This window comes from Heliangelus exortis, chromosome 6, assembly GCF_036169615.1.
Source record: "Heliangelus exortis chromosome 6, bHelExo1.hap1, whole genome shotgun sequence".
In the NCBI taxonomy this organism is placed as follows: domain Eukaryota; kingdom Metazoa; phylum Chordata; class Aves; order Apodiformes; family Trochilidae; genus Heliangelus; species Heliangelus exortis.
The window spans coordinates 11,420,968-11,434,334 of NC_092427.1; the positions used below are offsets into that span (position 1 = coordinate 11,420,968).

The 13,367-nt window shown below is 42.2% G+C and overlaps 2 protein-coding genes across 5 annotated transcripts in view; one reads left to right on the top strand and one right to left on the bottom strand.

Annotated features, from left to right (window-relative positions):
• Positions 1-13,367, top strand: part of SEMA5B (semaphorin 5B) — a 273,579-nt gene that overhangs the window by 241,236 nt on the left and 18,976 nt on the right. For 3 of the 4 annotated variants that reach the window (XM_071746656.1, XM_071746654.1, XM_071746655.1), the window contains exons 17-22: positions 653-878; positions 1,514-1,732; positions 3,554-3,724; positions 4,605-4,754; positions 5,646-5,690; positions 8,851-9,056. In XM_071746656.1, coding sequence (XP_071602757.1) covers positions 653-878; positions 1,514-1,732; positions 3,554-3,724; positions 4,605-4,754; positions 5,646-5,690; positions 8,851-9,056 — 1,017 coding nt within the window. Of the gene's footprint in view, positions 1-652; positions 879-1,513; positions 1,733-2,213; positions 3,198-3,553; positions 3,725-4,604; positions 4,755-5,645; positions 5,691-8,850; positions 9,057-13,367 lie in introns of those variants that run through there. The other variant, XM_071746657.1, reaches the window with a different exon arrangement.
• SLC49A4 (solute carrier family 49 member 4) overlaps positions 1-13,367 on the bottom strand; it is a 118,753-nt gene that overhangs the window by 13,057 nt on the left and 92,329 nt on the right. The window lies entirely within an intron of this gene.

Below are 13,367 nucleotides of genomic sequence, written 5' to 3' on the forward strand. Positions count from 1 at the left end.
GGAATTCCTCCTGCTAGTGGCAAGAATTGCAAAGACCTCAAATCATTCCATCCCCACCCAGCTAGCATGGTGTCTCTACTTAATGGGTGCTCTACAGCAAGGATGGTTCATAACCCTCACTAGAGAGTTCAAAAAGCCAACTAAACAGAAATAGCTGTAAAAAGAGATAATCTAAACCCATCTTAAAAATAAAAAAATTAACTTTTCAAGGAATGAACTCTACTGACATTTTGTCCTCATGGGGCTCCTCTAGGCTGACCTAAGAGCAGCATCTCAGGGTCACAGCAGAAAACTTGTTTGCTGTTATTAGTATTTATTGCCTGAATTATTCTCCTACCCATGATGTACCAAGCTTTTGCAGCCCCACAGGACTTTGAGTCAGCAAAGAAACACAAACCTGAGGGAGGCATAAAAATAGCAAGCACAGCTCACCCTTGAGGTCCACCTAAAGCTGTGCACCACCACTGCCTCCATAGTCACCACAGTCTGTGCTGTGCCCAGCACTTTCTTGTGTATGTGAGGTCAGATAAGGTGGGTGGAAGCTGTCTGAGGTGCAGAGGGTACCCTCTTACTTTCTCAGGTGTAAATAAACCTGTCACTTAGGCTGCTGCTGTTTAATGAGTAAGGACAGAGTGGGATTCTTTCTCTGCAGGAATATAAGACTTGCAACCCAGAGAGCTGCCCAGAGGTACGCAGGAACACACCCTGGACCCCTTGGATGCCTGTGAACATCACCCAGAACGGTGCCCGCCAGGAGCAGCGCTTCCGCTACACGTGTCGTGCCCAGCTCTCTGATCCCCACGAGCTGCAGTTTGGGAGGAAGAAGACTGAGAGTCGTTTCTGCCCCAATGATGGCTCAGCAGTCTGTGATACTGACAGTACGTTTTGCCAGCTCTGGGGTACCAAAGGGGGAGCCTAGATTTGGAGGTGGAAATGGGGTCCTCTCAGAACAACAAGAAACTGATCTTGTCTGCATGAGTCTCGGCATGTAGGAGCAGTGTGACTGCAGAGTGGCAGGGATGGAGAGAGCCCCGTGACTCACAGTTGTGAGCTCTGTGCTTGTAGCAGTCTATAGATTTGTTCTTGCTACTGCCCCAAAGAGAGCAGGCAAGTAATGAGGGTGTAGAGAAGAAAAGAGCCATTCTACAGGACAGTGTGTCTTCCTGTTTCTTTCTCTCTGGAGGCCCTCCTGTGTACTGCCTCTGGGGTTATTCACTTCACTGCTGCTGTAATGCAAGGCAGTGTCCTGAGGGCACAGCCTTGACTTCCATAATTTGCTGCCCAGAAAGGTCATTTATCAAGGCTGTCAGTAGGCTGAGTCCGTGTGTGTACAGATTTAATTTTGCATCTAGCTTAGCTGTAACCCTGTGAAACAAAACTCTTGCTAGGTGCTTTCAACAGAAACTCCTCCCTAGAACATTTAAATCCTGATTTTATGCGTGAGCTGAAGTCCTCTTTAGAAGCCCAACAGCTGATTAATTTGCGATCATGTGGTGTCTTGTTTTCCTTGAAGCTCTTGTTGATGACCTCCTCAAGACTGGTAAGACCTCTGCACGGATTATCAATGGGGGCTGGTCCTTTTGGGGAGCCTGGTCCTCCTGTTCCAGGGACTGTGAGTTGGGCTTTAGGATCAGAAAGAGAACATGCACAAACCCTGAACCTAAAAATGGTGGCTTGCCCTGCGTGGGGTCAGCGATGGAGTACCAAGACTGCAATCCACATCCCTGCCCAGGTAACCATGATCATCTTTCTGCATGAAATTCAGAGGTGTTCTTCCCCATCTTAACAATAGAGCCACACAAAATATCAGTATTTCCAAGCTGTTTTGTTTTACTTTTTTTTTTTTTTAATTATTATTTTTATTATGGGGATATTTGCTTAATTTATAAATAGCCTATTGTAATAACCCATGTATGTGATCTTTAGTGCTATGACTTAACATTTCATCCAGGCTCAGAGAGTAACACAGCCACATCCTCTAGAGGAATTAGTATCATGGCTTGTCTAGCAATTTTTTGCTTCAAGATTTGGTACTCCATCCAGTGGAGGGCATCATGGTGCATCTGCACCTTAATGAGGAGACAGGCTTAATGAATGTGGTTTAATACTGTGTAGAGATGCTTGATGTGGTGGTTCTTCTTGTGAACACTTGTTTCTTCCCCCTCTCCTGCTTACGTATTGTTCTTGCGATGGGCATCTACTCTTGACATCAGTTACCATTTCCTGCACAGCCAGCAGGGAGTATTCTTGCCTGGTTTCCTGGTTTTCAAGTTTGTCCTCATGTTTATGTTGCACTCCTGGTCCAGAATAGTAATAATAGACCACTGACTACTGTATTCTCTCATTTATCCTTCTCCTTGCTCTGTAATAACTATCTAACCTAAATTTAAGTGATCTTACACAAATTACCTTGCCTCTTTGCAGTTCTAGCAATTACCTACCTCTGGCAATATAGTTTGTGACCTACACTTGAAAATGTTACATTGTAATAGTATTATTATGATTCTAAAATTCAATATGAAGATAAAATTCCAATGAAGATACGATCAGAATGTGCAGCAAGAGCGTAGCAAGAGTGTCAAATATTGCACTCTATGGCTATAAAAAGAAAATAATTCTGTCACTATAAAGGCAGCTATTAGTACTATTTTGGAAGCTCTCAGTGGCTTTTCACTAATGTCTGTGCCCTTCTTCTGTGCTGTTTTCTCCCTTCGGACACTATAATGTTTTACAGTCCGTCCTGAGTGCATGATTACTATTTCTTTGTGTCTCCCTCCTTCCCTGCCTCACTCAATGTGTATACAAAAATCCTGGGTTTATCTTGCACCAAGTCATCAGGTTATTATCTTCTGCATTAATGGCATGTGGACCTTCAAGTTGGGCAGTGTAATAGCCTGACAAGGAAGGGTGTGGGAGTCAGGGATCTTAACTCCCTCCCTGTTATTAAGCTGTTGTGGGGCTGTGTTCATATCATATAATCATAGAATGGTTGGAAGGGGACCTTTAAAGGTCATCTAGTCCATCTCCTGCAATGAGAAGGAATAATAGATAAAGCCTCTGTGTTTCTCTTTCCTGAATGTTGGAATTAGAGAGCTTGTGGCCCAAACAGAAAGGCCCAAACCTCTGCTTAGGTTGTGCAGCACTTTTTTCTCAAGTATATCTTCTGTTGCTGTAAGTGAAGCATCAGGAGACAATATAATAATAATAACAGCGTTATTTTATAAAAAGGAATAGGAATAGTATAGAATATAATAGAACAGAACAGAACAGTTCAGTGACTGCCTTAAAGAACAGTTTCTGTTTTGGCACTTCACAATGTAGAGTCTTTTTCTGCACAGATTTCATTCTTCATCTGCTGAGTGCAGCTCATTTGTACCCTCTCCTGATAGGAAGTTCTTGTCAGGTCCAAACATCCTGGGATGCAAGAAACTGCTAGGTAGTCTGGGCAGGGTGGATCTGGAAGGTGAGATTCTGGGGATCTCCAGCTTTGTGACAGTGAGAGAAGTAACCAATGGCATCAGCCTCTCTCTGCTTCCTTTTCAATGTCCTTCAGTGAAAGGCTCCTGGTCTTGCTGGACTCCTTGGTCTCACTGCTCAGCAACCTGTGGAGGTGGGCACTACCAGCGCACGCGGACTTGCACCAACCCAGCTCCGTCTAGTGGAGAGGATATCTGCATTGGTCTGCACACTGAGGAGGCCCTTTGCAACACACATCCATGTGAAGGTAACCAGTTCTCATCACTGCTCCAGTTGGCTTGGGTGGTGGGAGCAAGGCACAATGCACAAAATGCTTAAAAAATAATACAGGAACACCGCCAGTTAGCAGCTTTTGTGTCCATTTGGTAAAGCTCTGTTGAGCAAGGTGTTGAGTTAAAATACATCACCTTTCTCTTTACTGGTTCACTATCCCATGCTCTGGCATTCTCATGCCAGGCAGGCAAACTCTTGTTAACAGCTGATCCATTTAAAGCAATTGAAAAAGCAGGAGTTTGGTTCTTCAATCTGGAAGCTTACAAGACAAACAAAAGGAGTCATAAAGCATCAATCTATACAGCTGCTGAAGGGAAAATATTTCCTTTTTCTTACCCTGACAGGCAGATGAGCATGTGCTGCAACTCTGAGGACAGGGTTTAGATCTGTGCTGGTTCTGAACCACCTTTGTGTACTTCTGACCTAGTGCAAGCCTACTTCCTTCCCCTAGGAACCTTGGCAAAACTCTAAAACTGCTTTAACGTCTGGTGGCTGCTTGAGGTATCCCTGGGAGGCCACCTCAAAAGTTGGAGTTCCTGGTGAGACATTGTACCATCCAGCTCCTTGGATGTATCTAACCAAAGAACTGATACAGGAACTTTTAAGACAACTGCAATGCACAGTGCTGCACCAAGGGCTGGTTCAATCTGAATTAAGAAAACAACAACCTGATAAGTAGGGAATGATGTTATTTGTATTGAGAAAATGAAACCCACTAAAGGCCCCTAAAGCAGATGTATGAGAAAGGCCCAGAACAGGATCTAGGCATTCTTCAGCATGGGAGAAGTTTGGTATCTACAAGGGATCCTTTTCCTTCTCAGTGATGTTTGTGTGTTTTGCTGCTCTTGTTCCAGGTGGTTGGTCAGAGTGGTCAGAGTGGAGCCTGTGTAACGAAGAGGGCATCCAGTACCGCAGCCGTTACTGCGAAGTGCACAGCCCAGATTCTTCTCAGTGTGTTGGAAACAGCACACAGTACCAAGATTGCCTGTATAATGAAATTCCTGGTATGTACAGTGTCATCAAGGAGGGAAAGGGTGGGCCAATTCAGGAGAGCAACTCATACCCCAACTGTCAAGCTAGGCTGAGATTTTCTTTACTATAAACGGGGCTCAGATGCTTCTAGAAAAACAAGCAAGCTAACAAAAGTGTTATAAACTCCCTTGTGGCAGACACAGGGTAACTGGCATTCCATTAAGGCAGCTTAGCTTTTCTTTAAAATATAATTACCTGGATCTGTAATAAATAACTAGTATTGCTTCACCTGAATTGAAACTTCTAACTTTGAGTAGCTCGACTCAGGCTCTAACAAATATCTCTCAATAATTGTTATATGGATATGGGCAACAGAATGTCCTTGAGTTTGGGTATTAAAATAAGCATCCCAAAAGAGCAAGGAATTAGGTGAGGCAAATGGAAAACATTGGTCTGTGAAGCTGGGACATTAATCAAGGGTCTGACACAGCCATGATGGTCATCAACATGTCCTGCCCTGTGTTTTGTGGAAGTTGAGATTCACAGGCAAACATTTGGTATGGGTCTAGACTGAGTAACCCCCTTTCATATCTTCTTTTCTGGATTACAGTGCCCTGACTTAAAAATCTGAGATCTCTAGGGAATGGTACTCTTCTTTGTCATGGTTTTCTCAGCTGTCTTCTTTCCTCTAAATTGGAGAAGCTAAGCAGTGATCAGGTAACAGTACTGAAATTGTCAGGTCTTTGCAGAGGTTTTGTTGCATGCGTTTCACACTCTGAGCTTATAATTCAATTTAGAGAGACTCTCAGCTTGCTGCAGAACACGTGAGCAGCTTCTCGTGTCTGGAGCACAGGGGGTTTAATTACTTAAAGAAGTAAAGTGATGGCAAAATGACAACTTTCTCCAATCTTCTCTTTGTTTAGTGATCCTGCCAGCCTCCAGCATTGATGAGAGCACGAACTGTGGAGGTATGGTACAAGTATATATTGTATTTTTATCTTAACCTGACGTCTTTCCTCCATGTGCAATATCAACCAAACCATTAATCTGTGCAGCTCATATCCCACTGATAGCCCTAATTCCACTGGAGTCTTGCTGTCTGAGTCAGACTGGAGGAATGTATCACATGTCCACTTGTCAGTTTCAAGATTTTTATTTATTTCAGGGTTTGGGTTGACCACTGAGGGTCATGAATTACCAAGGAACACGCTTGTCTCCTTCTACCCACAAGGTAGATGGTTCAGGAGAAAGGAAGGGGTATTCCTCATTCTCCCACTATAAGCCTCCAGCTGTAGGAAGGCAGATGTTATTAAATAACCTATAAAGATTTCACTGAACAGGTTGTCTTAGGAAGATCCTTTGCTGATGTAGGAGGAAACTGGAGTTCATTCTTTCCTCCAAGCACTTCCTTTCATTCGTGTTCTCACCTCTTTCACAGAAGTTGTATCTCCTTTCTGCACATAGCTTGGAAAGATCTAGACATTAATGTCACTTTTCCACTACCCTAGGAGCATAAAAATGGAGACTGCAGAAAATAGAATTCCTTCAACATCACTAATGACTATGTCAGCTCCTGCTAGCATCATATCCTTGCTTACCTGAAATCTAGATGATCTGCAGACTGCCAAATTCACTTTTTTCTATGGAGATCATGGCAAAAAAAGGGCAGGCCACCTCTGGCACAGGAATGTGACCTCTCCATTTGTGACTGTGAGGTAGTCAATGGAATTAAGCTTTCAGTGTAGCAGTTGGCTTTTTGTGTCACTGTTCTCCCTCAGAGGGTGCAACGTATCTGCTTTGGTTCCAGGACTCCTTGCTATGTCTTGCACTCCACTGTTGTGCACTGTATCCATTTTTCCTTCTTTTGCCAGCACCATTGCATTTTCTGTTGCAATCTGCATTTTACCATAGTTAATATTATTTATTAGTGTTCTACAATATTTGGCAAAGAAACAAATCAATAGAAATTCTGTTGATGCATCCCAGAAAATCTGTATTTCCGAAGTGATGAACCAGAAAGCTTGCCCCCTGGGAACTCACATGCTGCAAACAAAATAGTTTTTTTTTTCCCTACGATGCAGCTAAAAGCTACCTGAAAAATCAGACAGGTCTTAACAAAAGTGAGAGGAAAATATAAGAGAGCTGTGTGTTTTTGAAAGGTTTTCTTACTGTAGTGAGCTGGTAAATGTAGCAGTGAAATGAAACATTCTGCAATATAAGCAAAGCAGGACAGGAGGAGAATGTGACAGTGTGTCATGTGGCTTCACTGAGCATGGCTGCATATTCTGTGATGTAGCTCTCATGAGCAATGTAAAGCAGGTGGAGGTTTTTAGAAAGGAAATGTCTTTAAGGAGTCATGTAGCATTTAGTAGGAAATTATCATCTTTCTGCTGGTTTTTGGAACATGACCCAAAACAAAATAGAAAGTGGTAATCTTGCAATAGAATTTTATAATATAGTTTAAAAAATAAATGTATCTTGTCAGTCTAATAAATTCTGTATGTTCCTTACTGTAATTATGATTAAAGTGCACAGTTTTGCTGTAGAACTCTATTGCCTGTGTTCCTTTTAAACTCAGGAGAATATATTTTAACTAAAGATTAGAGGAGAGCAGCAGACTAATGGGTAGAATTCTCTATTTGAAAAGCCTATCAGTTAACATATAAGATGGCACCAAAAAAATGCACACCGTGACTAGACTAAGAATGAGCTTCATTTAAAGCCACTCTCTGAGTAGTCTCTTCCATTTCTCTGCATACAGTCAAGTCAACACAGCAGTCTGTCCAGATAAATTGGCTTTTTAAAGTATTATGGGAATTTTATGGCTGCAGTTGCTGCTGACCAATGTGGCTTTTCCCTAGGAGAGTTGCCCTGGGGGGCCAGCAGTCAGAGTTTCCCCTCACCCCAGGGACCAGGGCCCTGTTAACTTTGAAAGATGACAGAAGGAAGAAGGCAGAGGAAAGGCAGTGGCATTTGAAGTCATAATCACTAATTCTTTTCCTGTAGATTCCCCCCTACACTACATAACAAAAGACAACAGGGTCATAAAGTTTTGCCACCCAAGACTGCTTCTTGTTGCTTTTTTAAGCTGGTGGCTGTAAAGGTCGCTACTGTTTGTTCTGTTGTCAGTGGAGATCTGTTGGTGGTTGGCTTTACCATGGTGTTTGAGACTCTCTGAGGTGAGGGAGGAATGAGGAGTTCTGTTTGACTTTGTCTTCCCCCCACCAGCTGAAGTTCTAAGTTTGGTACCTTGTAGTGTGTGGGATGCACAACTACAGCTCCTTCCAGAGGTCAGGCTGTGCTTGAAGGGTGCTGCTGCAGCCCCATGTGGAGAGATCTCTGTAGGAGGCTTTTGTAGTCCAAGAGCTTTTCTGTTTGAAATATTTGCGCTGTAGCTACCCAGCTGGCACCTGCCTGAAACCACTTTCCTATCTTTGCAGTTTGTGGAGAAAGCCAGCACAAAAGTGTTTTTCAAGCAGTTCTCCCCTTTTCTTTTTCCACTTTATCTTTAGTGTTCCCCTGAGAACCCCTGTTTCACTGCTAGCAGGACAGATGCACCTCAGAGGTAGTGCAGACATAGTGTAGGCACTGTTGCCCCCTGAATAAGAAAGAATGCTGAGCACACTTGGATTACACAGGGGAGGAATGTGTACCCCTCCACCTCACACACAGTCCCATAGGCCTTTTGGGCAGCTGACAAAAATGGCTTTCACCTCCCTTCCTTCCCCTTCAGAGAAGCACTGAGCATTTTTATCCCTTTTATTTCCATGACACGCACATACTTTGGAATCCATTAATGTGGGCTGTTTGTATGGCTCATTTCTTCAGCTGTCAGCTTAACATACTGTTTAGTTTCAATATCAATAGAGGGGATAGAGGAGAGACAGGGAGGGAGCTTTGGGAAAACAATGCATGAACCTGTGAAACTGCACAAGGCCGAGCTGCAGTGGGGAGACCAATTTACAGGAAGACTGGGTCTGTTTATGTTATAATGTAAGGCTCTGGCTTCAACAGCTTATTAATGTTGATCCTGAGATGTCAGAGCTTTGATTTGCACCTGTGGTCTTATTGAGAGAGGGCAAGAGGGCTCTGCTTTAAAAACAGCATCTCTTGTCATTTCCCTTGCAGGTTTTAGTCTCATCCATCTGATTGCCACTGGGGTCTCCTGTTTCTTTGGCTCCAGCCTCTTAACATTTGTGATTTACGTGTACTGCCAGCGCTGCCAGAGGCAGTCCCAGGAGTCGACTGTTATCCACCCAACCACTCCAAACCATCTCCATTACAAGGGCAACACAACCCCCAAGAATGAGAAGTACACCCCTATGGAGTTCAAGGTAGGACATTTCATGAGAAATACCACAAACAAAAAAGCTTGATAATACCTGGACAAATTCTGTATTTCTGTCATGGTTGGAATTGGATAGGTTTGTATTTCTGTGCCCAGCTGTTGGCATTACTCGTGGGACTTAAGGGGTATTTAGCCATACTGTCACAAAGGGGTTAATAAGTCCCATTACTGAAATGGGACTTTGTTCTGTTTCACAGTCCTGATGAATGCCAGTCTGGCAAGTACATAGCAAGGTACTTCAGTCCATTCTGACTATTGTATGTACATATATTGTCCCCTAAGAAATCAGTAAGGGCTCAGTTCAGTGCATTGTTAGTGTGTGGTAAGAGGAAACGGAGGGGAGGAAGAATAAAAATGGAAATTTCATTAGATTAATAGCTAGGAAACTGCTTGTTGATAGAATGAGATTCTGGAAATGCTTTGGGACCTGCCAAATTGGATAGGATGAGAAAGCAGAGAGAGTTCTGCCCACTCTATCAGAACTGGACAGAATTTACCCCAGGCAGCCATGCAGAATTCAATGACAGCAGCAGACTTGGGACCTGAATGAGTGACATGCTCTGTTGATATGTCTGCTTGCTAAAGAGGATACCACCCATTATCTGAGCAGCTAGGAATAAGGGTGAAAAGAGACAATACACAGAGACAGTATTGAGCACATCAGTGTATTTGAGCATCAGTCTCCTGGTGAAGCATGGGATCAGAGAAGTCAGCAGTGGTATGGGTGAAAGGCCTTCATGTCACCACAGGAGGAACAGCCTGCCTAAGGTCACTTGAACAGTGTGGAGCATTATTTGGGACATGAACACAAAACAGAAGGAAGCCCTGCAGCTGCTTGTTCCTCCGTATAGCTTTGTGCTGTTGACATTTTGATTGTCTGTTTCTGCTGATCTGGCCTGGCTCCTGACTGAGACCCAACAATAAGATCAACAGTGGGACTGTTGCCATAGTGTAAACTCCCTGGGTGTTTGGGACTGTTTCTACGTAAGGATTTTATAATGCTGGGCACAGGATGATTCCTGATACATAGCCATGTTCTGCAATGTGAGTACACATCAGAACTAAGAGCTTGCATCAGATCATTTGAAAAGAGACAATGTTGTCTTGGTGTTTTAAGGGAAAACAGTTTGAGCTGGAAATTAACAGACAAGTTTGACAATGAGCATGTGCTGAATTTCTTGTGTTGGGCATTGCAGCCCCTCAGAGGATCCCACTGCCTATAAATGCAGTCTCAAAAATACTTTTCCTAGCAGCATAAGGCAGCAGTTGTATACAGTTTACTAAGGGTGCAGCAGCATCATCATGCAAGTCAGCATGGATTTGCAGAAAGTAAATCATGTCAAGCAAATTGGATTCCTTTTTTGAATTAAATAAATATTGATCTAGATAGGAGGGAAGCAGCAAACATATCGGGATTTTCAGAGGCTTTTAACAAAATTTCACAGGATGTATTATTCCACACATTCTGCATATACAGGTTAGGTAATAAATTATTAAGACAGGTAAAGAACTTGGGCTTGATCCTGTAAGCTTCTAACTGTGACACTAATCCTTCCAGTTTTGTGAGCAGTTGTGTCAAAGTCAATAGGAAGACTCAGATGAGAAATGTTTGCAGGAATAAAGAGATGAACAAGAGTATCCCCTTGTTTCTTTCATAGCAGACAAGAAAGGGCCAAATTTATTTTTGTCACCAAAAGCAGGTAGTTACAGGGTTGGCTTTGTGCTAACGTTTTCTTCATGATTTATATTGTGCTAACATAAGTTATCAGTTGATGTTAAAATAGGAGGGATGGTTAAAATTTAGAAGGATGAAGTTGTTCACAAAATGACCTTGATCAGTTGGGTAAATGGGTTATGAAATGCAATATGTCTATGCCAAGTGGTGCAGTGGAGTAGAAGTAATAACAAAGCTAAGCAAAGTTTAAAATAGCAGCAGATTAGTTAATGTAGTATCAAGAGGGAGTTGACCTCTTTGATAGATCCATCTCTGAATACTTGATCTCATGTGTAGTAACAGTGAGCAGCTGTTAGATTCTTCTTTCAAGGGACATAAAGAGCCTAGGCATTAGATCAAGTTTTGAAAAGTCTAGTTTATTTGAAGTAAGGCATTAGCTAACTGGGGTTGTATTAGTTAGACTGGGGGAGAAGGGACTTGGACACAAGGAGAGATAGACCAGATGGGGCTTATTTATAGAATGTTTGGAAGTGAAGGAGTTCAAGTATATAAATCTGCAGTCATTGGACAGGCCAAAGCCAAGTGTTTAGGAGCAAGGGGCTACTTGGTAGGAAGAAGTGAAAGTCATACTCTTTCAGTGTGTGGAATGAGGCAAAGGGATTTACAGAAAGGGTAAAATATGTTCATCAAGTGAAACCCCTTTTTTCTTTTCCTTATGTTCGTCTTCTTCATTGTCCTTCTTTTCTTAAACTCTTGCCTGAAAATGTCTCATTTAATACTACAGATTTGCCAGTTTTCCTTTGAAGAATATAATGTTAGTGCGGGAAGAGGAAGGCTCTGTGGATGCTGTGCTGTATAATTACTTACAGAACTTGTTATTAGTCAGCTTTATATTTAGGAATAACTGGCAGATTTTTCTAAGGGTCAGGAGGGAGTTTTTCCTGCCTTCAAGGAGCATGTGTGGTTTTATTGTGATGCTACACAATTAACATTCAAATGATAGAAGAGCTAAAATTCACCTTCTGGAAAATTAGGGTTTAGACTGGACATTAGGGAAAAAATTTCACATAAAGACTGGTCAGACACTGGAATAGGCTGCCCAGGGGGGTGTTTGAGTCACCATCCCTGGATGTGTTTAAGGGTCATTTAGATGTGGTGTTGGGGATATGGTTTAGGGGAGAACCTTTTTGAGTAGGAATGATGGTTGGACTTGATGATCCCAAGGGTCTTTTCCAACCTGAAAGATTCTGTGATTCTGTGACTGAGCTTGGATGTGGGCCCATCTGAATTTAAAATGTGTATGAAAGAAAGTGATAACACCTGAAATTTCAGATTGTAAACCTAAGTAAGTTTCTATCTAGCAGACTCTAAGGAAACTTACACCAACATTTTTTAGGTGATGAAAGCAAAAGAATCACTGTGGGTTTGTGTGTGCATGGAGGAGTTAATAAATTCACGATTAAGAAAATACATGGTGTGTAGACTATTTTTCAGTAGCAGAAGATGATAATACACAGTGACTTGATAGTAGCAGAAGGCTGAGCATATGCACAAGTCTATTATTTTCTATTCTTTGATAATAATAAGCCTTCTGCAACCATCTTTAGTTTGTTTTCATCTTGAAATATTTCAGCTCTCCAACCATCAGGTGAACGCAGTAGAAAGTTTGGCAGTGTCACATTCAAATTTACAGCACTGGATGGAAACTCATAAATCAAGGTGAATTTTATATGAAGGCAGATTTTAATGAAAGAGGTGCTAGCTGATATGAACCTTGTTGGACATCTCAGCACAGCAATGCAGTAATGCAGATCAGATGTAAATATCATACATAGTGGTAACCTATTGATCATTTAGCTGATGCTAACTTGCCTAGTGATTTGCAGAGGAGTGCTTTATTTTTGCTGGCTTCTATTCCTTCCATTTTGCTTTCTCAAGAACACTGTGAGGTTTATTATTAGCTGTTTTTAGCCAGGGTGTCTCAAAAGATTTCATGCATATGCATTTACCACCAGCATGTTGATTTTGATTTGTTATTCATAGACCGTAGGGGAGAGACCTTTTAGGTCACCTAATAAGCAGTTCATGTTTCATTAATTGGTTAAAGTTCATACAGCACTTTGACAATATTGAAGACTGTGCAGAACAAGAGCATAATAAAATAAAAATTATCTACTCTTCACATTTTGGCATGGTGGGTTACAGAACCACCTGCAACCTTCCCAGTACTGCCATTGCTGATTAGTCAGTAACTGGCTATCAGAGCAGAGAGGAGATTCTCTTTTTTTAACATCTTGCTTCAGCTACTCAGTGACTTACTCATGTGAGCTACTTATTAGAATCATGCTGATGGAAATCCAGATGATCCTGCAATAGAAGCAGGAGGATGTAGGGGCAAGGTTGGGCCCTTGTGAGTTAGGAGTGCTTGGAACAGCTACACGTGGAGAAAGTCTTTGGACTGAACCTCTTCCTATTGCTAAATCCTCTGCCAATGAATAGAGCCAACTTTTTATTCTATGTGGGATTTGAACTGGCAAAGTCATCTGAACATTGGTCCAAACAGAGAATCTGATGGCCTTTGGATCAGGCCAGATGGAATTAGAGAGAAATCTAAGTTTGCAG